Here is an 18998-nt window from a genome sequence, read left to right on the forward strand (position 1 = left end):
AAATAAAGATAAAAATTATGAACAACAAATACGTAACTATCAACAAGTGAATCTAAAAACCAAGGAAATTTAAAAAAAAATCTGATGAACAATATTAACTGTTGAATATAATAGAATCAGAGGTATGGAAGGGGAGTGAACTGATGATTCTTGGGGAAAAGGGAAGAGGGGAATGTGGGAAGAGACTGAACATAAACTGTGCACCTATGGATGAGGACAATGGGGAGTGGGGAAAGGGCAGAGGGTGGGGTGGGAAGGGGGGGGGAAAGGAACACTTGTAATAATATGAACAATAAAAATTTATTTAAAAAAAATATCAATTTCCATATCCTCAATGTGCAGGTATTAACCTTTCCATAGTGGATCTGTGGCCAGAGCTGCCACGTCATTATACCCTACAGTCCTTTCGGACCTCCCATTCCTGTTTACAGAAGGAAGTCCTGCATCTCACCTGTCGTAAGTTCCTACCACAGCACACACCTCACGGTGCCAAACAGCCCGACGATTCGGATGACAGAGGGTGGGGAAACCCCCTTTATATCGAGGCACCATAAACCGTGATAGCACATTGCACGTTCCCTCGCCTTTATACTCTGGGCATGCGATTCGGAAGCCATTCAAACAACGAAGGAATGCGATGGCAAAATCATCCCGCTCCCTAGAGTGTTAACTAAACATTTTTATTGGTAGCTCATCTCATGGTAAAATCGTGCAGCCTGTAATGAACCTAAAGCACTCATATTTTAGTGCAAAAAAATTAAAATTTAAAAGCTATCAAGGTTACATTATAAAATTTCCAAAAGCCTCCTGATATTTAAATTAAGAAAAGGGGGGATAGTAGAAGAACATCATGTAAGGAAGGAAAAATACCCTTCTGACCGGAAAGCTTAGGGATAGGACCCCAGCACTCCATCAGGACTGGCTTCCTGCACCCCATCGCTCGGAAGTGAACCCCGGACGGAGCAGTGGGGGACGAGGCAGCTGCAGACCACAGACTCGGACCTGGGCAGGCGCACCCTCTCCCTGGTACCCGCAGCGGGGGCGCCGGGGGAGGGGCCCGCCACGCCCGTTCATGGCGGGGCACGCGGGGCACGTTTCCGTCCTCGGGTGGAGCTCACACTCGTGGCAGCGTGTTTCTACACGGCAGTCTGGCCCTAACCGGTGTGGCTCAGTGGATAGAGCATCAGCCTGCGGACTGAAAGGTCCCAGGTTCGATTCCGGTCAAGGGCATGGACCTGGGTTGCGAGCACACCCCCAGTGGGGGGTGTGCAGGAGGCAGCTGATGGCTTTCTCTCTCGTTGGTGTTTCTCTCTTTCCCTCTCCCTCCCTCTCTGTAAAAAACCAATAAAATAAATTAAAAAAAACAAAAAAACAAAAGGCAGTCTGTGTCCAAACAGAGGACCCCCCACGCCCCCGCCGGTGTGAGTGTGGGGGTGCGGGGGGCAGGCAGGGAGGGAGGGAGGGCGGCACCCTGGCCAGGGAGCAGGTGCCCGGCCGCTGCTCGGGAGCGGGGGCGGGGCGGGGGGGGCGAGCACGCAGGGCGCCGTTTACCGAGCTTCCCGGAGGGCCTCTGGGGCCCCACCGAGGCCGGGGCGGGGGGCGAGGGCGCCTGTGCCCCTCGGACGGCGCCGATCGCAGCGCGGGCCCGCCCGGGGTGCCCGCCCCGCGCCGGGCTCCGGGGACACCCCGCGGGGACAGCCGGTGGAGCGCCGAGTCCCGCCCTCCCCGCCCTCCCCGCCCACCAGCCAGTAGCCCCGCCCCCAGACCCGCCCATACGACTTCCGGTGCCGGCGTCCAATCGGCTTCCGCCGCTCTCCACTTCCGGCTCCTCCGCCCTGTCCCCGCCCCGCTTGCCTCCTTTCACGCCGTCACGTGAGGGGCGAGCGCGGGGGCCGTCGGGACTCGTTCTGCCGGTGGGTCAGGGTTCGGCCTCAACATGGCGGTCCCGGCCGGGCAGTGACCGAGGCTCGGCGGTCGGAAGGAGTCCCCGGGGCCGGCCGCGCGTCCGCCTCATGGGTGGGGCGTGAGGCGCCGCGGCGAGCGCGGAGGGCGGCGGTGACGGGCGGGGCGGCGGCGCGGGCCCGGGCGCCGAGGCGGCGGCGGCGGAGTCGGAGCTTGGCTCGGGGTCCGGGCTTCCCTGCGGGCCCGGCCGGGAGAGGCCGGCGGGCGGCGGCGGCGGGGCCGCGGCGCCGGGCGGGGCGATGGCCCAGTGCGTGCAGTCGGTGCACGAGCTCATCCCGGACTCCTTCGTGCCCTGCGTGGCCGCGCTCTGCAGCGACGACGCCGAGCGCCTGGCCCGCCGCAACCACCTGAGCTTCGCCGAGCTGCTGAGACCTTTCACCCGCCTCACCTCCGAGGGTACGTGGCCCGGGCCGGGCGGCGGGGGCGGGCGGCGGGGCCGGGGCGCGGGGGCGGCGGCCGGGCCGTGTTTACCTCCCGGGCGGGCGGCGCGCGGGGCCGCGGGCGGGAGGGAGGGAGCCTGCCCGGACCGCGGCGCTGGCCTCGGCCCCTCCGGCCTCTGTCACCGCACCTGCCGCCTGTGGGGTGGTTTCCGGGAGGAGGGGCCGCGCGAGGGGCGGGGAGGAGAGGGGAGGAGGGGAGCTGTCAGGCCGCGGGGCTGCGGAGGTCCCGGAGAGAAGCCGAATCATCACCCCCCCCCCCCCCCGCCCCGGCTGTCAAACTGGACGTGGGGGTTGTTTTTGAACAGCTTTCTAAGCTCCTGTTTCGCAATTTTAATTTTTTTTTCCATTGGAAATGTAAACTTTTATATTTCTATATCATATCTTACTTCTCAAGGAAATGGAAATGTATTGTGGAAATAATAAAGCTTGGGACAGCCTTTGCCTAATGGGCGAGGGAGGAGGAACAGATTGTTCGTTTATAGGGAAGGAGGAGTCCTGAAATGTGGTATTTCAGCTAAAAATTAAATCGTTAGTAGGAACGCATCTTTCACGGAGGAGCTACCGGAGTTTCACAGCTTTAGAGTCTTTATTGGGAAAATCCCACAGGTCTCTCAGCTCCAGGTATGGTTTGACCAGGCCTTTAGCGGTGCTTTGCAAACAGAACACAGCAAAGTCTGTAAAACGAAGGCTTCGCTCAGTACAGCTGTGCTGCCCTATGGGCTTAATCACAGGCCCAGCAACAGCCTGCAGCCATCGGAATCAGCCGGTCTGGCTCAGTGGGCAGAGTGTTGGCTTGCGAACTCAAAGGTCCCAGCTTCCATTCCGGTCCAAGGGCACATGCCCGGGTTGTGGGCTCGATCCCCAGTGAGGGATTTGCAGGAGGCAGCCGACCCACCATGATTCTCTCATCCTGGATGTTTCCCTCCCTCCCTCCCTCCCTCCCCCCTCTCTCTCTCTCTCTCTCTCTCTCTCTCTCTCTCTCTCTCTCTCTCTCTCTCTATATATATATATATATATATATATATATATATATATATATCTCCCTCTCCCTTCCTCTCTGAAATCAGTAGAAGTATATTTAAAAAAATACAGCTGTGTCAGGTGAACGGCTATGATGAGGATTGGGTTCTGTGACTTGTGCACACAAACGTGCTGTGCCGCAAACTCATGCGCGCACATGCCACAGGTGTGCTCCTCGGTGGCAGCTCCTTCCTAGGCTCCCTGCGGTCTGACAGGAGAGGAAGGGGCCCAGGACACAGGGTTTTCTTCCGCCCAGGCCCTAGTATTGCACTAAGTCCCAAGAACTGCTGAGTGCCCTACATTCCTCAATTCTCTGCGAGACGTGCGTGCTCTCCTGCTTTGTTAATAAGTAATAATGCCAATACCTGATACCTGTGTTCCGTAGCTTTTCCCTTGTGGTCCTGACTGAATTCTGTGAGGTAGACGCTGTTATGGTCATTGTATGTTGGAGGACACTGAGGCAGGGAGTTACGTGTCCAGCTTATATGTGGGAGAGATGTAAACACAGGCCCTGCACTGATCAGATCCTCTTATCTCCTGGCAGTATTCAGGATTACTTACTCACCCTGGGCAGCAGCACTAGCCAATAGAAATATAACATGAGTCACATATATAATTTGGAGTTAGTGTTCACATGATAAAAAAGTGAAAAGAAACCAGTGAAATTAGTTTTAATGACTGATATGTATATTATTTAACCCAGTATTCCCAAAATGTTATTTCAATATATAGTTAATGTTAAAAGATCATTTAAAAAAATCCTCACTTTAGGATATGGTGTTTTGTGTGCTTTTTTTTGAAGATATGTTTTTATTCATTTGAGCGAGATGAAGGGGAAGAGAGAAAGGAGAGCGAGAGAAAAAGCGAAATATCGGTTGCTTCTGGCAGGTGCCCAGACCTGGGTTGGAACCCACAACCTGGGTGTGTGCCCTGACTGGGAATTGAACCGGTCACCTTTTGGTGCATGGGGACTACGCTCCATCCAGTTGAGCCACACTGGTATGGGTTAAAAATATTCTTTGAGGGGGCTGGGCGGAGTGGGGCAAAGGAGGGGGAAATGGTGGACATCTGTGATATTGTCAACAATAAATAAAAAAAGCAACCAATGAATGCATAAAAACTCTAATGATTAATTTTTATCTGTAAACCAAATTTTAGGACTTTGCCTTCTCTATAAATCTAGATGACCCCACCTAGGTTAAATTAAAAACTTGTTCTTACTCCCTGACCCGTTAGGCAAAGGCTGTTTCAAGTTTTATTAAATATTTCCATAATACCTTTTTCTTAGATATATACTATTTTTTATTTCCCAAATTTATTTGAACATGGGATCAATTTTTCAGAAACAAGCTCTTAACTTTCTTGAAGAAGCAGTATTCCATGGAGTAGCATATACTGAGAAATATCACTTCATAATACAGTATTCAAGATGCTATCTGGTAACCTATAAAATTAAAATGGTAGATTTGAATTTCATTTATCCTTCATATACCCTCTTACACACCCTTTTCCCCTTTTCTGGAAATCACCACACTGTTGAATATAATTTTGAAACAGATGTTAAATGATATACTAGTGATCCGGTACCTGGATGTGTGCACATGGAAAGGAAATTAATTAGAAGGTAGCTGGCGGGGTGTGGCTGAGTGAGATGGGTTGGACACCCCTGGAGCCACCCTCCCGTGGTCTGGGGCGTGGGGAGTGAGTGGGGTCCCTCTGGCAGGTGGGGTCCCTTTGCCTGGCCTGCAGGGATCTGGTTGAAGCCAGCTCTCTGACATTCCCAGAGGGTCCTGGCGTGTGAGAGGGCACACTGCAGAGTTCTGCACTGCCAAGTCACTGCAGCTCCTGCGTTGAGCGTCTGACCCCTGGTGGTCAGTGTGTGCAATAAGTACTGGACAGTTGGATGGTTGCTTAGCCTTTCATTTATATACTAGAGGCCCAGTGCACGAAATTCGTGTATTTGGGAGGGGGTCACTCAGCCCAGCCTGTGCCCTCTCACAGTCTGGGACCCCTCGGGAGATGTCATCCGCTGTCTTAAGCCTGATTCCTGGGGGATTGGGCCTAAGCTAGCAGTCAGACATCCCTCTGGCAACCCGGCAGCCCTCGGGGGGGTGGGGGGGACGTCCACAGTCGGACACCCTTAGCCCTGCGAAGGAGGCAGGAGAGGCTCCCGTCACTGCCCCTGCGCTCAGCCTTCAGCCCAGCTTGTGGCTGAGCCGAGCTCCCCCTGTGGGAGTGCACTGACTGCCAGGGGGCAGCTCCTGCACATCATAGCGACTGTTAGGGTCAATTTGTACATTACCTTCTTTTGTTATATAGGATTATTATATAGGATATATATTTACAGATAGTCTTCGTATAGTTATAATCTTAACGAAGCCTTAATATGATTTAGTTCTGAAGCTTTTGAATTTAAGAGCATTTTTCTTAATTATAATTAGCTCTTATATTGTGATATTCCTGTTTCTATTATCATTTAACAAATGACCCCCAAACTTAGTACCTTAGAAACAAAAGCATTTATTGTTTCTCAGGAATCTGGGAGTGGCTTAGCTGGATGCTTTTGGCTCAGGGTCTCTTGAAGTTGCAAGTGGAGCTGTCAGCAAGAACTGCAGTCATCTGGGGCTTGAGGATCCTCTTCCAAGCTCACTCATGGTTGCTGGCAAGTCTCACTTCCTCACCGAAACTGGCCTGAGACTCAGTCTGTGCCCCGTGGGCCTGCCCAGAGGCTCCCTGACTGTCCCGGGGCATGGCAGCCAGCTTCCTCCGGAGGGGCGGCCAGAGAGAGGACCCAGGATAGAGCTGTGCTCTTCTAACCTGGTCTCGGAAGTGCGTACCGTTACTTTTGCTGTGTTCTGTGGGTCACACATAGCAACCCCAGGATGTGGGAGTGTGTGTAACAGGAAATAGCAGGACCATTGGGGCCATTTCAGAGACTGGCTGCCACACCTGCTAACTCATTTCTGGATTCATTGGTAGGGTTACCTAACTGATAAGCCCGCTCTGAATATAGTGCAAAACTAGAATATCCTTTTTGTGTTAATATTTATGAATACTAAAAGATATCTGACCAATTTAAAACTGCGAGATTAGCCGAAACCGGGTTGGCTCAGTGGTAGAGCGTCGATCTGTGGACTGAAAGGTGTCAGGTTCGATTCCGGTCAAGGGCATGTACCTTGGTTGCGGGCACATCCCCGGTAGGGGGTGTGCAAGAGGCAGCTGGTTGATGTTTCTGTCTCATCAACGTTTCTAGCGCTCTCTCTCCCTTCCTCTCTGTAAAATATCAATAAAATATATTAAAAAAATAAATAAAACTGCGAGATTATATATATATAATATATATTATATTATATATATATATTGGTTTCAGAGAGGAAAGGAGAGAGAGATAAAAACATCAGTGATGAGAGAGAATCGTTGATTGCTGCTTCCTGCACGCCCCCTACTCAGAATCTATCTGATCAGGCTCGAACTAGACCTCCTGGTTATACGTTCCACACTCAACCACTGAGCCACACTGGCCAGGCTTGAGAGAGGTTTAGCACACACGGCTACCTACTCAAGTTACTCAACAATTATAAACTAACTTTAAGGAAAATACTTGTTTCTAAAAATGTCAGAAATGTACCATAATATTTTCTTGTGTTTTGGTTTCTCTGTTTCATAGACTAGCTGGACAGTTTAATTAGGGAGAGAGCTCTGTGTGTGTTTAAGTTAGAAAAATAAACAGTTACAGAAGAATGCAGAGAATACAGGAAACGTTCACCTTCCCACTACCCAGAACCAACAAATACCAACCTTCTTGTCATATTTCCTTTGTGTCTTCTTCTTTCCTTTGAGAAGAAACCAAACAGTGATGCCCTTGAAGGCACCTTTAAACCTTCCCTTGGTCTCATTTCTTTCCTTCACAAGCAATTATTATAATGGAACTTGCATGTATTTTTTTTTTTTTAATATATTTTATTGAGGAAGGGAGGGAGATAGAGAGCCAGAAACGTCAATGAGAGAGAAACATCGACCAGCCGCCTCCTGCACATCCCCTACCCGGGGATGTGCCCGCAGCCAACGTACATGCCCTTGATCGGAATCGAACCCGGGACCTTTCAGTCCGCAGACCGACGCTCTACCACTGAACCAAACCGGTTTCGGCGGAACTTGCATGTATTTTATTTGTACCTTTGTGTATATATTTATAATACAAGTGCACATATTCCATATAGTTTTTATAAACTTTTTTTTTTTTTAATTAAAAGCTTAGAAATAAACAAAGGTTCACAGGAAATTTAGGAAGACAGTTCTTACAGATGTAACCTTATATAAAATACAGGCAGGCCTGAAATTAGAAGTTTCGTATAAAGCATTTTCCATTGGGAATAAAAGTCATTTTTAATGGGTAGGTATCCAGAGCCAGTTTTCCAGAGTTGCCTCTTATCTGTATACAATGATTCATGATGTTCTTATAATAGTGTGTTACACCTGCTGCCTCCGTCACCTGTTGAGAACTGCACTACATGATTATGTATGTGCCAGGCATGGGGCTCAGTGCTTTACATTTACTCTCTCACCCAACAATGTCCCACGTACATCTTTAAAATAACCCTGTGAAGTAGGTTTTAATCACATGTTACAGGTGAGGAAATTGAAGAACAGAAAAGTTAAAAGGTTATTTAGGGTAACCCGGTTAATAAGTGGTGGGTTGGGATTTAAAATAAAGTGTGATTCCAGCTTTAGCTGATTTGGCTCAGTGGATAGAGCATCAGCCTCTGACTCAAGGGTCCCGGGTTTGATTCTGGTCAAAGGCACATGCCCGGTTATGGGCTCAACCCCAGCAGGAGGTAGCAGATCAGTGATTCTCATTATTAACGTTCCCCCCCCCCCCCCAGTCTCTCCCCCTTCTCTGAAATAAATAAAAATATATTTTCTAAAAGAAAAAAAGCCTGACTTCAAAAATTGGAGCTTAATATAATGGGCTGCTCTAGTACTACTCTGGAAACTGCTTGAGTATCTTTTATGAAAAGATGCTCACATTTCGTACTGTGCACTGTGGGTACTGTCTGGTATCATCTCCTAGGAACCTACGTCTTGCCTGGCGCTCTGAGCCACTGGTTGTAAATCCCATAGACTTGAGGCAAGACCTGTAACAGGGTAGCGGCAAGAGAGACTGGGGATGGGAAGAGGGATTTGGGTGTGGGTTTTTTAAAACAGGCTTTATTTTTTAGAGCAGTTTTTGGTTCACAGCAAAACTGAGCAGGAAGAACAGCGTTTCCGTACACCTTCCGTTCCAGTGCCTTCCCGCTGCCAGCATCCGGGATTGTTATGATGGCACAGGAGTGGCTGAGAGTGCAGGCAGCACACTCGGGGGAGGAGAGGAATCCCCAGGGCATCATTTAGTTCTCCTCACTGTTTTCAGCGTCGGTACCACAGACTTCACACTGCTCTGGACAGCCTTCATGTGAGGAGTGGGATGTGTGGTGGTTGGTCCTTGGCAACTCCAAACAGGAAGAAGGAAAATACATGGTGTAGGGACAGGAGCAGAGCAGTGCGAGGGAAGGCTGGCCTGTCTGGCTAGCCCTTTGGTTATAAGGGAATGTTGTAAGTCAGTTGTATTTATGGAAGGCTGTTCCACTAGGACTTTCTGGTTTCTGATTTGATCGTCTTTTTTGTTTGTAAACATTAACCCAAGTTTTTTTATTGTTACAGTTGGTTTGTTATGAATTGTGTAGAATTAATTTCATGTTTTTTTTCTCTCCTAAAGTTCATATGAGAGATCCTAATAATCAGCTTCACATAATAAAAAATTTGAAGATAGCAGTAAGCAACATTATCACCCAACCGCCTCAGTCTGGAGCCATTCGGAAACTTTTGAGTGACGTTGTTTCTAGCTGTCAGCCTGCGGATGGACTAGTAGCTAATGTGATTACGGCAGGGGACTATGACCTCAACATCAGTGGTATGTAATAAGGTTTATTATTTCTGAAAGGAATTGATCTTCTTTTAGAAAAAGTAATTCTGTAACTTGGAAATACTAACTTAACAAACACTTAAGTGCTTAGTGATAGATCTAGAATACAATGTTGAAAATATTTGTAAAATTATATTGTTTAAATGTTCATAATTTTTCTTCTGTGTTAATTTAATTAGAGCAAGATAAGTTAACTTGATAATTTCAAGTTTAGAATATTATGATTATCTTTCCACATCAAAAGATCTCCTTCCTGAAGTCTTACACTTCCTGGGGAATGATCCCCTTCAGTGGGAGAGAGATTTGGTAGACAAAAAAAATCTAGATATTACAATGGTTTGTGGCTCTTCAAAGGCCTGTGCTACATAACTGGACACATATAATAGTATGTCTGTGGTATTATGTAAAAGTATTTCTTCGGGGAAGGACCAGTTAGGAAAGAAAAAGGCTCATGGGGAAGATAATGAAATAAAAGTTGCAAAACACCATTCTTCTCCATTTTGAACTGGTTACTGTCCAAGGCCTGCTCCACAACTGTCATCTCTGGGGTTTCCTTCCCTTCCCTTCTCTGTAGTCTCTCATTCGTATCTCTTGGGGCATATTTCCTGGGCTTGGTGAAGGACATCTCCAAGTACTTTCCTAAGGAACTCTGCTGGGAAGGTACATTTTTTGAGAAACCGATGTCTGAAAAATTGTTTTCTTTTATGCTTGTTTTCTTATATACTTGACTATATATATATATATATATATATATATATATATATATATTCTAAGTTAGAAACAAATATATATATATTCTAAGTTAGAAACAATATATATATATATTCTAAGTTAGAAACTTAGAATATATATATATATTCTAAGTTAGAAACAATTCTAAGTTAGAAATATATATATATATTCTAAGTTAGAAACTTAGAATATATATATATTCTAAGTTAGAAACAAGTCAAGTATATAAGACTTGACTATATATATAGTCAAGTCTTATATACTTGACTATATATATATATATATATATATATGTATATGTATATGTATTCTAAGTTAGAAACAATTTCTCACAGAATTGTTTCACTTCTTGTAACTTCTAATATTGTAAAGGAACTGTAATACATTATGATATTTCTACCCCTATTCCCTTCAACTTTTAGAAGCTCTTCCACTTATTTGGAAATTTCATGTTGGACCTGACTTAACTCCTTTTTTACTCATTGTATTGTGTAGCTCCTTTGGATAATCTGGTCATGCATAATCTTTAATCCTGAGAAATTTCTTGTGTGCTTTTTTCTTTGTTAATTTCTTCTCCGTTGTTTTCTTTGCTCTTTCTAGAATGACTGCTGTTAGCTGGATGTAGGGCTTCCTGAGTTACTCCTCTGATGTTTTCATCTTTCTTCTAATATTGTCCGTCTCCATCTCTTAGGTCTTTTTGTTTTACTTTCTGGGGGATACTCTTGACTTTATTTTCTATCTTCTATTGAAATTTTAATATTCTCTTGCTCTCGATTTTTCTTTTTTAAAAAAACACATTTTTATTGATTTCAGAGAGGGAGCGGGAGCGAGAGCGAGAGCGAGAGAGAGAGAGAGAATCATTGATGAGAGAGAATATTGATTGGCTGCCTCCTTCATGCCCCCCCACTGGGGATTGAGCCCACAACCTGGACGTGTGTCCTCTCTAGGAACCTGTGACCTCCTTGTTCAGAGGTCAACGCTCAACCACTGAGCCAGTCCGCTGGGCTGATTTTTATTTTTGTAGCATGTAGTTCTTTTTCCTATTGTGGTAACTTAATTCTGAGAATATTAATAAATTGTTAAGTTTTCTTCTTTTATGATTTTTCTCTCATTTGTATTATTTCCCAGTTTTTTTTTGGTCTCTCTTTCATACTGGAATCTTGCTTCACAGGTCTGTTGAGCCCTTGGCATTATTTTCTCTTTCTAATTGAGGCATTAAAACCCTGACTGGGCATAACAAAACTTGTCTTTTCTGTTGAGTAGTGAGACTGTAGTAGACTTGAATGTTACCCTTTTTTTATTACTTACAGTTCTTTAATATGGGGTCATTTAGTTTCTCGAGAGTAAGTTTCTCAAATCTGATGTCTAACTGCTGGGGGTGGGCTAATTATTTTTTTAAATGATGTATTAAAGTGGTTTGGTAGATAGTTTAGAGGAACAATATGGTCATGATTTGGTTGTGAGAAATTATTTTATCCAGCTGACTGGCATGGCTCAGTGGTTTTGAGTGTTGACCTGTGAACCAGGAGGTCATAGTTCAAAATTCCTGATCTGGGCTCCATCTCCAGTGGGGACATGCAGGAAGCAGCCAATCAATGATTCTCTCCCATTATTTGATCTCTCTCTCTCTCTCTCTCTCTCTCTCTCTTCCCCTCCCCTCTCCCTTCCTCTCTGAAATCAATAAAAATATATTTTAAAAAATGTCCTGTATATTAATATCCATTAATATAATGACAATTGCAAAATATTAGTTTAAAAATTTATTTTAACCAGGTAAATTACTCATATCCTCAGGCCCCTGCTAACACTCCACCTGTGGAGGGACTGAGTGCTGTTTGTCTTTAAGCACAGGTGCAGGCACTGCTTTATAGCTGATCCTTTAGGCAGATTTTAAAAAGAACCCTCAGCGGTTTGGATAAGCTACATTGCCGAAGAAAACGGTCCCTTCAGCTTCTCTCCCTGCTCCTGCTTTAAGACCTCCCTGTGTTGGTCTTGAAGACTGGGAATGGGATACGCTGAAGCACTGAATGCATCATAATAAAATTCCGTTGTAACAGCGATACTGTAGAGATATATGAGTGGTTTTTACCATTTCAGATAAGATATTCTCTGTCTGGAAAAATACTTCTAATTTTTGCCATTAACGTGAGTCAGCATACTTTTTACCCATTCTATTTAAGAAATACATGTTATATCTTTACCTCATAAGACTACCTTATCAGTGCCATGTTTTCTTCATCAGATCGGTCAATAAAAGCTAGTGTTCCTTGGTACAGTAATTGGAAAGACACATTGATGGAAATGAAAGAATCCTCATTAAATACAGGTATTTTCTGTGTTGGTCTGAGTTTTCCAGATTATTCTCACTCTACTCCTGCCTATTATTTTTTTCTACTCAGCTACTATAAAAATAAATCTGTCCCAATTAACATGTCTGTCTAATTTTTCTAAAACAGAGACAGTCTGGTGATGCTTGTGCAACTTACGTTATCGATCCTATCATCTGTTGTTTATTGTTTACTCTTGGTTTACGTTATCTTCTAAATCCAGGTATTGTTTCAGAATAGTATAATTTGGGTTACACCTTGTTTTGATAAGGAAAAATGTTTTTTTTTCTTTTTTCTCTGGAGAGTAGTCATGTGTAAACAGTATTTTAGAGGATTGTTTAAATATTCAATATTTTTTCCTAAATTTTTATGTAAGAATAAAAAGCATAAAGAATGCTTTTAAAATATGTCTAGTGCAATATAAGAACTTAGTATTCTTATTTTTCCATTATCTTAAAAGTATTTTTCTTTCTTTTTTTTTTAAATCAATCTTCATTGTTCATATTATTACAAAGGTTCCTCATTTCTTACCCCCTCCACCAGATTCCCACCCCACCCTCTGCCCTTTCCCCACCCCCCATTGTCCTCATCCATAGGTGCACAGTTTATGTTCAGTGTCTTCCCGCATCCACCACTCCCCTTTCTGCACGCGCTCGCCCCCCCCCCCCCAATTGTCAGTCCACTCCCCTCCTGTATCTCTGATTCTATTATAATCAACAGTTAATATTGTTCATCAGGTTTTTTAATTTCCTTGGTTTTTTTTTTAATTAAAAAACTTTTATATTTTTAAGAATAAATTTTAAAATCTAATAATTTTAAACTTTGTTTTTTCTGCCCTGGGAACTGAGAAGCAACTTGTTTACATGTAAACTTGCCCTTAGGCTATCAAAAGGTGTAGCCATTCAAATGTAAATGAACACATTGTTTAAAGATAGATGCTGGCTGGAATTGGATTACCTGTTCTGGGTGGGAAGGGCTTGTCCTCCCCTTTCTCCATTGAAATTAAGGTGTTAGCTTTAAAACCTCTTTTTGGCAAGAGACCTTAAACTTTCAGAACTTTAAATTTTTCAGGTAGTAAATCAATTACTTAGCATTTTCTCAAATCAATAATACCTCCACATGCCCAAGGATACACTTCACACAAAAGATACTTCCAAATCGATCAACCAACCTCATCCAGACCCCACACAAGGCACTCACAGATCAACACCCCAGCACTATACTAACTCAACACCTCCAGATCTAAGCCTTCATCACTTGATTCAGCAGACCCTCAAGTTCCCCCAAAAGTTTCTAGCCATGTCTGAGAAGCAGCCCTGGGGCATGGGCAGGCGAGGAGCGAGCTGTTCCGGGCCTGGCTGCTTCGGGCCTGGCCTCTGTTGCTCTGGTCCGCTCTACAATCAGCTGCTCCGGGTCTGGCCACTGCTGCTCCGGGCCTAGATGCTGCTGCTCCAGGCCTGGCCGCTCCAGGCCTGGCTGCTTCCGACCCGGCCACTCCGGGCCTGGTTGCTCCCGGCCTGGCTGCTGCTGCTCCGAGCCTGGTTGCTCCCGACCCGGCTGCTCTGGGCCCGGCTGCTGCTACTCCGGGCCTGGCTGCTCCCCACCCGGCCGCTCCCGGCCTGGTTAAAAGTATTTTTCATCATCCTGTGAATTATCGAAAGTGCAAGAATGCGCCGAAACCCGTTTGGCTCAATGGTAGAGCGTCGGTCTGCGGGCTGAAAGGTCCCAGGTTCAGTTCCGGTCAGGGGCATGTACTTTGGTTGTGGGCACATCCACGGTGGGGCGTGTGCAAGAGGCAGCTGATCGACGTTTCTAGCTCTCTATCTCTCTCCCTTCCTCTCTGTAAAAACTCAATAAAATATATATTAAAAAAAAAAAGTGCAAGAATGATGGAATTGCCTCGAAAGATGATATAGTAGTGAAATATATCATTACTATTATATCATCCTTCAGTTTTAAATTTTGTGGTGCCCATAGTGTATCTTTCTATTTTACACACCAATATTGATTTTATCGGTGTCCTTTTGAAATGTTTTTATCCAAGAATAACCTGTTTCTTCAAGTAGCTTTCCTCTTTGTTGTGATCTGTCATTTTAGACCAGTTGCTTTCTTCTAGTTTTTGCTAATTCATGGTCTTCCACTTAAAGGTTAAAATAGGTCAGGAAAAAGGAAGCATATTGAAACATCTGAAAGTTTTGGGTTGTGTAGGAGATACTTTTCAACAGTTGTCTCAGAGCATTTTCTTTCAAGAAGTTATAAAGGAAGAACGAAGACATATTTGTAGCCATTACCTTTGTGTTCATTTTTTCCCTTTGAATGCAGATAAGTATTGAGAACTTTTCATTTTTAGTCCATAGTGGCAGAGAAAATAAATTTGACAGTGGAAGACACAATTTTTCACAATTAGCCAAATCAGTGTAACAGCATTCTAGACGAGCACTGTCCAGTAGAAATTGGCGAGCCACTTGTATTGTTTTTAATGTTCTCTAGCTACAATAAAGAAAGTGAAGACCACGTGAAGCCCTGGCCAGTGTGGCTCAGTTGGGCATCATCCCATACACCCAAGGGTTCTCAGTTCAGTTCCTGGTCAGGGCACATGCCCAGGTTGTGGGCTTGATCCCTGGTTGGGATGTGCAGGAGGCAGCTGATCAGTGTTTCACTCTTACCATCAATGTTTGTTTCTCCCTCTCCCTTCTTCTCTCTCTAAAAATCAATAAAAAAAAAATCTTAAAAAAAAAAACAGGTGAAATTAATTTTAACACTATATTTTTCTTAATTCAGACTATACAAAATATTATGTCTGTGTAATTGGAAATTTTACTTTTTTGGTACGGCCTTTGAAATCTATATCACACTTAATTCAGACAAGCCACATTTCAAGTGCTTGCTGGCCACATGTTGCTAGTGGCTAACTACTTATTGGACAGCCCTGCAAAAAAATTATTTTTTTGCTGTGCCTTTATTCTGTAAATAATTTGTAAAGTGAATTAAAAATACAGTAAAATATCAAGGGTCAGTTAGATCCAGTTAGTTAAATGGCAATGACTATTTTTTCCTGATATACTGAGAACCAAAAGGAGTATAGTTTGAGTAGAGGACAATTTATTTTTAAAAGATCTTCCACTGTGGTATCTACTTTGACTTTTCTGAAAATACTTAATTAAAAATAGTCTCCTTAAGAATAGTTCTCGTGGGAATTGGTAAGGTATGTACACATACAATACCTTAATAAAAAAATGAGAGAGAGAAAATGAAAAAGAATAGTTCTCATGGATGTTGTGAAAATATAAGGTTATTATTTCTTAGTTTTTAATATTATTTAAAATCTTTCATAATTTGCAAAATGCTCATGAAGTTTTGAATTTTGGTTTCAGTTTTTTGTAGCTTTTATATTAAGATTCTCTGTTATTAATCAGTATGTTCTGATAATCAGAGTTTAATGTCAAATATTCTTTATTTTGAGGCTATACATTTATGTAATTAAGTATTTTACATTTAATTCCTTTTCTTTACTAGGATATTTTCTGAATATATACTAGTATAAGGTAGGGCAAAAGTAGGTTTACAGTTGTTCATATAGAAAATAATAATTAACTGCTTTATCACCTAAATATGAGGTTTAGAATACTTATGTAATGTTCTAAATATATTTTAAAAAATAAAAAAATAAATCCTCTGTCATTTCAAAGAAAATAACAATAAATAATACTGTAAGAATAAACTGTTTTGTGTACTCACAGCTATAAACCTACTTTTGCTCCACCCTGCATTTAGTTTTGGCATGTCTACTACTGTTTATCTAAAGTTGCATAGTCATAAGTGCCAACATATTTGTGTAATATGTTAGTATTTCTTAGTTTGGCAGTATGTTTTCTCGCACTTTCAGCTTCATAAATGATTAGGAAGGGTAAATACGTGATTTACTGGTGATGCTTATATTTAGGATATTCAGTCTTTTTCACCTGCAGATTTGGGGTCATTAAATAATTTTGGTTTCAGTAGGATGCAGACCCACGTTGCTCTAGGTCTAATTCATTGCTGTAGCCCTTGTTAGACATTTGTTGGGAATATAATAACTTCGTGTCCCAAATCACTGACACTGAAAAGGGAGCAAAGAGGATGGCTGGAGTTGGACCGTCATGTTGTTTTTTGGCCCTTTGCTGCCTTCCTTAACCTTCCTTACCAAGACAGAATGCATTCTGCATAGAGAAACTGGTAGGATAACATGGTTGCTCTTCAAATTCCAAAGAAAGAACACTCAGAGGAGGAAATGGTATGGGCAGAGTAATTTCATCCTCAAATAAGTATAAGGGACTTTATAAAGGGAGAGAATTGTCACTAAATGTTGAAGTCTTTTGTTAACAGAAGACATTTTGGGTTGCTCTACAGCAGGGGTCCTCAAACTTTTTAAAGTGGGGGCCAGATCACGGTTTCTCAGAGAGCTGGAGGGCCGGACTATATGAACTACTAATTCCTACTGTAACACCTCGGCTGCGCTCATTGCCCAAAAAACCTGGTGGGCCGGATCAGACTCCTCTGCCGGCCGCATGTGGCCCACGGGCTGTAGTTTGAAGACCCCTGCTCTACAGTAACATAAGACTGTTAGGTTTTCCACTTTCTACAAAAATGTAATTTGAAAAAACAAAACAGAAGGAGAATGCCCTTGATTTATTGGCATGTAAAATAACTGAAGGAGGACTTCTTAATATATTTTATTGATTTTTTACAGAGAGGAAGGGAGAGAGATAGAGAGTTATAACCCTAATAGAAACATAAATGAGAGTCATCGATCAGCTGCCTCTTGCACACCCCCTACTGGGGATGTGCCCGCAACCAAGGTACATGCCCTTAACCAGAATCGAACCCAGGACCTTTCAGTCCGCAGACCGATGCTCTACCACTGAGCCAAACCGGTTTCAGCTGAAGGAGGACTTCTTAATTAGCCCCTTAAGAAAATAAAAGGCTGAAGGGAAGATTTACTCTCTCAATGTGAATGTGACCTTCTTAAAAGATAAAACCCACTTCTGCCATATATGTTTTAAAAATTTTCCTTTGTTTTTCATATCCTTAGTGAATATCCAGTGTCTTGTACCAGTATTTAGAAAGTAGTATTTCAACTTAAGAACATGTGTGTATATACTTGCTTTTTAAAAATTTGACTTTATTTTTAAATATGCATATATTTTTATTGATTTCAGAGAGGAAGGGGGAGGAAAGAGAGAGAAACATCAATGATGAGAATCAACGATCGGGAGCCTCCTGTACGCCTCTTACTAGGGATTGAGCCCCCAACCCAGGTATATGGCCTGACCAGGAATCTTGGTTCTCAGGTCGATGATCAACTACTGAGCATCACGGGCCAGGCATTATTTTTGCCACTTTTCATATAGATTATAATATTTCTGGGGATTTTTTTTCTATAGCAATGAACATGAAATTGTTACACTAATAGCCCTCCTAAATAATATATGGGTTATTCTCATACGGCATTTATTGGGATTAAATGTTTCTGTATGTATGCTATTATTGTGTTTCCCCGAAAATAAGACATCCTCCGAAAATAAGACCTAGCGCATGGATAGATAAGACATCCCCTCAAAATAAGATCTAGCGCAACTTTGGGAGAAAAAATTAATATAAGACACTGCCTTATTTTCGGGGAAACAGGATGGGTGAAATATGCTATTTGGTCAGGTTGAATAGCTTTTTTCTTTTTAGCCTTCCCACTCATTTAATGTAGTATTACACAGAAAATCTATCTGCTGTTTTCAGTGATTAACATGAAAACAAAACAAAAACAAAAACATATGACTTGGTAATTGGCATAAGAAACTAGGAATAGAGTGTCCTTTTAGAAATATTGTGATTAGACAATCTACTTAAACCTAGTGAAATAATTAAGTTCAAATAAAAAATGTTAGAATAGTCGTAATATAAAATGCTTAGCATGGAGCAAAGAGGGATATGATATTTTAGGAAACGCTTAATATATAGTACATGTATTCAAAAAGTGAAAACACCTATCTTTTATATTTGATTATAAAGTAAATATGCTTTGAAATTCCATTGAAAGAGGTTTTGTTACTGCCATAGTTAAGTAATGAAGTGCTAAAGTAGTGTTTGTCAGCCTTGCCACTATTGACATTGGGCCATATAATCCTTTGAAGGGGGCTGTCTTGTTGTTTACTGTAGGGTGTTTTGCGTCATTCCTCTTTCCCCTGGTGCCAGTAGTACCCTTCTCACTCTCAGTTGTGACAGCCCAGAGCATCTCCAGACATTGCTAAGTGTTTCCTGGTGGGTAAAGCCACTCTCAGTTGAGAGCCAGTGTTCTGGAATGATGTCATTTATGAAAAGGAGCCACTTATACCAATGTGACTAGTGGCAAGAACACAAAACTTTAGTTCTAAAATCGCTTTATTCATGTAGATGATATTTAAAGCATTAATAGGTAAGTAAATTGTGGGATTATGTAGGTTTGGGAATAAATTTTATATTTGCAAACATATTTGCAAATATATAGGGTGTGCCAAAAAATGTATACACACTCATAACAGC

At 43.0% G+C, this 18998-nt stretch overlaps 1 protein-coding gene across 1 annotated transcript in view; it reads left to right on the top strand.

Annotated features, from left to right (window-relative positions):
• Positions 1 to 1847: 1847 nt before the first annotated feature.
• TRAPPC8 (trafficking protein particle complex subunit 8) overlaps positions 1848 to 18998 on the top strand; it is a 71350-nt gene continuing 54199 nt past the window's right edge. The window contains exons 1-2 of the mRNA XM_084887533.1: positions 1848 to 2358; positions 9178 to 9372. Of these exons, the coding sequence (XP_084743659.1) occupies positions 2202 to 2358; positions 9178 to 9372 (352 nt within the window). The 5' untranslated portion in view covers positions 1848 to 2201. The remainder of the gene's footprint in view (positions 2359 to 9177; positions 9373 to 18998) is intronic.

This window comes from Pipistrellus hanaki (assembly GCF_964339955.1).
Source record: "Pipistrellus hanaki genome assembly, chromosome: 6".
In the NCBI taxonomy this organism is placed as follows: Eukaryota; Metazoa; Chordata; class Mammalia; order Chiroptera; family Vespertilionidae; genus Pipistrellus; species Pipistrellus hanaki.